This window comes from Arachis hypogaea, chromosome 13 (assembly GCF_003086295.3).
Source record: "Arachis hypogaea cultivar Tifrunner chromosome 13, arahy.Tifrunner.gnm2.J5K5, whole genome shotgun sequence".
NCBI lineage: Eukaryota > Viridiplantae > Streptophyta > Magnoliopsida > Fabales > Fabaceae > Arachis > Arachis hypogaea.
Window position 1 is genome coordinate 28,406,369 of NC_092048.1, and position 7,257 is coordinate 28,413,625.

Sequence of the window (7,257 nt, forward strand, 5' to 3'; positions counted from 1 at the left end):
CAAAGTGTTAGAAGGTAATGGCAAACACATCTCTCTGCAGCTTTACAAATGGTTAGACCGAACCATTGTCTCTCTCTATTAAGTGGAATAGTTCTTCACTGTGAAAAATAATAAGAACAAATTAGAATATTAAGAACCACTTTAAAGATAACATATGCAATATAATCTGTAGACATTAGCATTTGGTAGACATGTAAACAAATAATTAAATAATTCTCTTCCAATATTTGTAGTTGCTATACTATTCAGAACAAGAATCTGTCACATCATTAGAGTTTAGTCATTGATTTCTCACTTGAGGCAAATACTTTTGAACAGTTCTTTAAACAACATATGATTCACCTTGATCTAATCTGTAATGGAATACACAATAAACCCAATCTGAAAGGTAGAATAATTAAAAAAACACAACTCTCAAGAAATAAAACCTGAGAGGTTTCACCGTTCAAACCATTAGTTATAACAAAACAGGAACCACTACATTGACTCAAAGAAACCAAAAACTGTGCACTCCTTCCAGTTTTTATGTTTGCAAGTCAAACACAGAAATACTTCCGTCCCATGAGCACGAAGCGATAACGTTAGGTAGAGCAGGGTGGAAGGTGACATCGATGCATGCTTGGTCGTAGGCCTTGATTTTGTTTAAAACTTTTGATGACTGATAATCGTAAAGGTAAATAGAACCATCTGAAGACCCAGAGGCAAGCTTCTTCCCATCCAAGCTGAAGTTGCAAGTAATTGGAAAGCCAGAGACACCATGGCTCTCGTACCGCTTATATTTGTTGAGTCTGTAAGGCGGGGTGGCAGTAAAAATAGCAATGTAATTCCCATTTGATTGGGCAACAAAAGTCGAATCAAATGGATGGCACCTTATACACGGACAAGTATAAGCTTCTGCATAAACCTGATTCAAAAGCAATAATAAGAAATAATATAAATCATGGGTTAATGGTTATAAGGGTACTTGAAATATCACGTATGCATCAATTTAGTCCTCAAAAGATCACATCTCAAACTGGTCCCTAGAAGATATAACAATGATCATATTGGTAATTCCCATGCGGCACGACAAAAGGATATGGCCCCTCAATTCGGAATAAAAAGTTCACATCACATCATACATGTTAAGGGAGAAAGCAATAACGGACCTGTTCTTCTAGTGCATGCTATTAGTTGTAGTTAGATTAAGAGTGACAACACAAACAAAATATACGACTTCAGCTAGAGGTTTAGATTTTCAACTGAGTTTGTTTATGAAATCTTTCTGTTAGGTGAGAAGTCAGGAATTGAAAGTAGGGGAGTCCAAAGTGGAGAGTCCAACTCAGTATGAGGAGCAACAACAAGGTTAATTGGGTAGTGCAAAGGACAAAGAGAGGCTAACCCATTGACCTGTCTTTCATTTAGGTTACAAATAAAAATTGAAATTCTAAAAAAGGTCATCTTAAGAGAAAAAAGGTGGAGCCATTATGCAAAGAAGAACCCAAATATCTTCCAAAAATTTGGTGTAAGAGCCATCAGCCCATCACCCAAATGAATGGTTGAGAGAACTAAAGGAAGGTAACCTTGGGTGACAAATTTCCAGGGACTGTTATGCGCCACTATAGTCGAAGAGTTGGTGTCACATCCATTCTTATGCAAGCCATACTTCACAAACAGAATGTAAGTTTATTTCTATACCCACTTCCTTGGATCATAATCAATCTCTGTTATATGAACATGGTTCTGCCAAAAGATACAATCTCTTATGAGAAAACAAGTTTACATGAAAAGCAAGTAGATAAAGGCGGCACAAAAGATCATAGTTTGACCTGAAATGCAGGTAAAGAATGACAGCATGAAATTTGATAGCTGGCATATAATATAAACATGGGCATTCCATCACTTGAATTGCAACTTCAGTTTCAAGTTTAGCACAATTACATGCTTAGGGGATAACATGATGATGACTGAAAAGATGCATTAGTTACAGAATACAAAGATGTTATAGCTTGCATGTTTTCTGTGTGGTGTGAGTGTAAGATTTTCGTTATGAGTGCTAATTGCTTTCAAGCAGAACATCCGGAATCCCTCCATTTGAAGTCACAAAAGTTTGCTAAAACTTAAAACTATCTTCTGAGGACAAAACTATATGGTGGCTTACCAGACAAGATTAAGCATCCTTATAAAGGAACTAGTCTAAACTGTATAGGAAAGAGTGCACAGGGAGAGCAAGGAAACAAGAACCCAGACCCATAAGGCCTAAGACAGTTATTCTCATTAACCAGAAAAAGTAACAAACATGACCTTCAAAGCATAACTTTGGTGGCCAGAGTATAATATCTTCCCATGCTAAACATTAAGTATTGGTTATCACAATGGTAAAACCAGCAGCAAGAAGATAAAGATCAAAAATAAAATATGGATGCAGATCTTTGAATGGCTTACTGTATACAGAGACTCCTAATAAATGCCAAAATACCTATTACCTATGCTTAGGGACACTGAAATATCTTTCCCAGTTTCCCTCTGTTTTGGCGACAAAAGTATATAGAGAAAACAGATTAATTATGTTATTAAATTTCCAATACAACCTTTATGTTTCCATCCTTTCAGTAGAAACAGAAGTACAAGGAATAAATGTAATTCCGTAGTATTTTAGTTGAAACAGAATCTGTTCTACCTCTTTACATAATAGATTGAGGGCAAAGAAGTTGAGTTCTAAGAGGGTAGCGGAAAAACCTCCCCCCTCATTATGATCATAAGGATCACCAATTTATTCCCTTCTGCTCCTTTCCCCTCCTTACTAGCATTTAAACTATTAAATACAATACCATTTGAAAGTATAAATGGCTGCTGGTCCTAATTATTGGATACTATTTTTTCTAGAACTCAGTATAAACAGAGCTTGCAAGCTGTGACTATCACTTATCTGCATAGGTTATATGCCGCCTAAGGGAACATTTATCCAAAAGAGTCATAATTAAAGTCAACAGTGCTGCTTAAACTAATGGTAAGACAACTTGATAGAACTTTTGCAGAGAAGTGTGAACTAAAAGAAAGCATATGGAGAGTTAAAATAGTTGTATAATTCTTCACCTGATTAGACAACGGAACCTCCCTTGAAGCATCCCAAACAATGATAGAGTTCTCGCTGACATTGCTCCTAGATACATCACTAGAAGAAATGAATTGCTTCCCGTTCACCATAAACTCAACATCCAAAATAGGACCTAAATTCCGAGTATAGTTATGCGCTGCTTTTCCAGTTCTGATATCCCATAGTTTGATATGGCCCTGTGATCCCCCAGAAAGGAAAAGATTTGAATTGTTCGGATGGAACTTAATAGCTCCAACAACTTGATCTTCTTTGAAAACCTGAGTCTCTGATCCCTTTTCAACGTCGATCAATCTCGATGTATGATCATACCCACATGAAAGTAGAAAGAGCCCTTGTGGAGACCATTTCACATCTTTCACCGCTGCATTGTGGAAGTTCAACATGCGTGCCTTCTTCTGATCTCTGCTCCATACATTCCAAATGCAAACCGTATGATCCATCCCAGCAGATGCCAGGAGATGAGCTGTAATCTAACTCTAATAAGCAGATTAATAAACTAAGCTTCCACCACCAAGAAACAATGACAAAAATTATTCCTTACTGAACTTACCATGAGTTGATGACCAATGTATAGCATTGACGGCTTTGGTATGCCCACATAGAGCCGCAGATAGCTTTTCGGGCATCGGATTCAGGCTTTGATGACACTTCGGTTTGTTTTTCAGTAATGATAAAACATTACGTGGTATATCAGCATCTGAGATACTTCCTGTGGCTATGAACAAGAACACAGAAACAAGATCAGTGGAAGTTCTCGTCTCAACTCAACCACTGATTAAAAGTAGACAAGAAAGAAATTCAACATTCAAAGTAAATAGACATACAAAATAAAATATCCACCATACCATATCTGAAGAAACCATTAACAAGGGGAAAAAAATGAGTGACAGGAAATAAAAGAAGATAAAAATAAATCAAACTAATCAATTGGGGGAATACAATTGCTCTCCGAAGAAAGTAGAGTGCGGCCATCCTTAAACTCTAAATCATAAATCTTAAATCATAGTTTCTGAATCGAAACTCTAAATTTTGAACTCTAAACGCTAAATCCTAATCCCTAAACCCTTAAATTCTAAATTTTAAACTCTAAATCTGAGCTATTGATACCAATATAATAAATGGAGAGCTAAGAGTTGTTTAATAAATAAGGAGGGTAGTTTAAGGATGAGCTAATCAATAGGCCTGAGCCTATTACAAGCTTTGAAAATACCAAATGCGTCGTATTTGAAATTTAACCGCAACATTAGCAATGCAAAAAAGCATAAACTAGTAAATACAAGTATCACCTCAATAACGAAAACATAACGAAAGAAAAACAACAGGAAGGAAGGGAAAGGAAAAATAACAAGTAATTACATTTAACGGAGAAGAAGAGTACCAGAATGTGTAGACGAAGAGTGAAGCGGGAGAGGGATAGGGTCAGGGTCAGGGAGAGGAGCGAGAAGTGCTCGTTGTCTCTTTGAAACATAGCTTCCAGGAATGGGATTTGGATTGAGAGAAGAAGATGGAGAAGGAGTTGGAGGAAAATAGGGTTTTGGAGGGTAAGAAGAAGAAGAAGACGAGAGTGATAGCCTCTGACGTTTGGGCTGATCTTCGTCGTCTGAGGCATGGTAATATGCGTCGCGCAGAAGATCCATATGGTGTCTGTGTCGCAAAAAATGAAGCAGCCAAGCGTGGCAGGGAACTTCGCCAGCGCAGAGGAGGTGCGGCCGTGGTTAACCGTCAACAACGAGAAGAAAGATTCTGTTGATTCTTGATACCGACGCCTAGGATTGCAAGAACCCACCAATAAGGCCCAAAACCAGAACGACGCTTAGCTCAAGGTCAAGGTCAGGCCCTATCACCAAAATTAAAATGAAAAGGTCACACCGAAGTGCCCAACAACAATAAATGGGCCAGCCTAAAATTGGAGTTTTATCTATTTTTTAAATAAAAAATAAACGGACAAGTCCGTTTCATAATTACTCACAAATTGAAAATCAAAACCATAGTTATCAGAACCGAACCGGCAATCAACCCGGTCATATGACTGGATCACCGGATCACTGGTTCAACCGGTAGGTCACTGATTCACCCGGTTGACCCGGTCATAATTTAAAAAAATACAAATTATATAAATAAGATTAAAATTAAGTATTAAAACTTAAAATGCAAGTCTTTAAAAACATAATAATAATCAAATATTAATTTTTAGACATAACTAATGATGCAAAAAGAGATAATAAACTAGTTTCTAGTACAAAATACTTTCACCATTTAAATAAACAAGAACAAGCAAAAGATACCACAATCGATAAATCAAGTCCAAGTGATCTTAAATTCGACATATATATCTTCATAGGACAAATTTGGAGCTTGATCAACATTTTCCTCATTTTGATTTGCATCTATATCTTCCATAAGAAACACTGCGTTATGCAGAACATCAGAAACAAAGAAAGAAGAGTTTGAAGAGAGAGCTACAAGAAACTAGCAAACTAAATTAACTTCATCTTATTCTTCCATCAATAAATCAATTCTACATACCTCTTAGAGGGATGCAAGAGCTTCATTTATAACAGAGTTAGAAAAGAGAGAAAGATTAGAGATCAGAATAACAAACCCTAACTAACTATACCAAACTAATTTTGTTACTGACCAACTCTCTTATCTCTTATCCCTTAACATACACCAACAAAAGATTTAGCATTTTTTAAGCAACACAACAAGGTTCAGTAACAAATTCAACTCAACTCAGTTATCCAGCAACAAATTTTACTTTCAGCAACAACCACATTTATGATATGTTCAGCATCAAATTCAACTTATAGCTGACAACAAATTCTACTTCTAGAATTCTAGCAACAAATTCAGCTATGATAACTATGACAACTTTCAGGCAGCAACAAAAACTTAAACTATGATAACTTTCAGGGAGCAACCAAAAAAAACTCCAATTCTCCAAATATGATTTACAGCAAATTAACATTAGCTAATCATAATTTCAGCAACAAACTCAACTTTCAACAATAAATTCAAGATGTACTAATAATTTACAGCAACGAAATTGAAAGAGGAATAACAAGGCAAAAGCTGAAACTCACCTGGGCAGAGAGATGAAGCAAAACTTAACTAAGTGATTATTCTGCAAAACAGCACCAAATTCAAGGTTTCATAAACTCGGTAATGATTTTCGGCGATGAACAAACTTAAGCTAAGTGATTATTTTGGCATGTCAACAACAAATTCAAGGTTCATGATAATCAGTAACAAATTTCAGCAGCACATTCAACTTTAAGCAACAAATTACTTTCAGCAACAAAATCAAAGTGCATTGATGCAGCACCAAAATTGAAGCAGAAAGACCAGGGGAAACTCACCAAATCGGGTTGCACGAAGGAAGTTGATGGCGAAGGAGAAGCTGATGGCGAAGGGAGAAGCTGACGGCAAGGCTCGAAGCAAGAAGACGACAACGAAGGTCAGCCCACCGGGATCTGTTGCCTCTGCTACCGGCGACGAAGAGCGCAGGGAAGGGAGAGATCGAGACCAGGTGCGAGACAGAGACCTTGAGAAGCAAGAAGACGACGACCACCACCACCCGAGGTGAGAGACCGAGAGCGCGCGACGAGGTAAGGCCGTGAGAGACTGAGTGTGACGACCGACGAGGTGAGGGGAGCGACGAGTGAGTGACGAAGTGAAGGTGACGCCGTGAGCCACCGTGAGCCGCCGTGAGTGATGGACTGTCGAGCTCGAGAGAGAAGAGACACAAGGCTGGCTGGGGGTTAGGGGGGTTCCAATTCCATTCAGATTAGGGACATTAGCCATTAGGGTTCATGCTTTCATTTCATGCAAATCAACAGGGGGTGGAGGACAGGAGGAGTGAAACGACGCGCCGTTTCAGGCATTTTTTAAAAAAAAAACATGACCCGGACCGGGTTAAATTAACCGGCCGGGTCACCGGTTTTAATGAAAAACCGGTCGGGTCAAACAGGTTTTAACCGAGTCCATTGCCTGTCCAATTCGACGAGTGGTTTGGCCTGACCAGATAACCGAATGACCAGATTTCCGGTCGAACCAGCCGGATCGAGCCGAGTTTGACAACTATGATTAAAACCCATGAACAAATAAATAATAAATGTACTAACTCATGTAACTCGCAGACTTAGTCAAGTCGGACATAA

The 7,257-nt window shown here is 38.1% G+C and overlaps 1 protein-coding gene across 4 annotated transcripts; it reads right to left on the reverse strand.

Moving 5' to 3' along the window:
- Positions 1-205: 205 nt before the first annotated feature.
- LOC112737847 (uncharacterized) lies at positions 206-6,954 on the reverse strand. 4 transcript variants are annotated; one of them, XM_025787978.2, is made up of 7 exons: positions 6,457-6,954; positions 6,181-6,221; positions 5,383-5,505; positions 4,476-4,934; positions 3,648-3,812; positions 3,076-3,560; positions 206-904 (listed from the first exon to the last, which is right to left on the reverse strand). In XM_025787978.2, exons 4-7 carry the CDS (start codon positions 4,732-4,734, stop codon positions 524-526), a joined length of 1,290 nt encoding a protein of 429 aa, XP_025643763.1. In that variant the 5' UTR covers positions 4,735-4,934; positions 5,383-5,505; positions 6,181-6,221; positions 6,457-6,954; the 3' UTR covers positions 206-523. The 4 variants fall into 4 exon arrangements, with proteins under 4 accessions (XP_025643763.1, XP_025643762.1, XP_072067646.1 ...); XM_025787977.2 differs by lacking the exon at positions 5,383-5,505; XM_072211545.1 differs by having other exon boundaries at positions 4,476-5,505.
- Between the last annotated feature and the right edge of the window lie 303 nt (positions 6,955-7,257).

What these genes read in the sequence shown, in the direction of transcription:
- LOC112737847 (XM_025787977.2), bottom strand. Translation starts at nt 4,734, where the DNA reads ATGGATCTTCTGCGCGACGCATATTACCATGCCTCAGACGACGAAGAT. An exon ending in CTCTTCGTCTACACATTCTG is followed by an intron (nt 3,813 to 4,475) that starts GTACTCTTCTTC and finishes TCTTGTTCATAG; the next exon opens with CCACAGGAAGTATCTCAGAT. An exon ending in ACATTGGTCATCAACTCATG is followed by an intron (nt 3,561 to 3,647) that starts GTAAGTTCAGTA and finishes GTTAGATTACAG; the next exon opens with CTCATCTCCTGGCATCTGCT.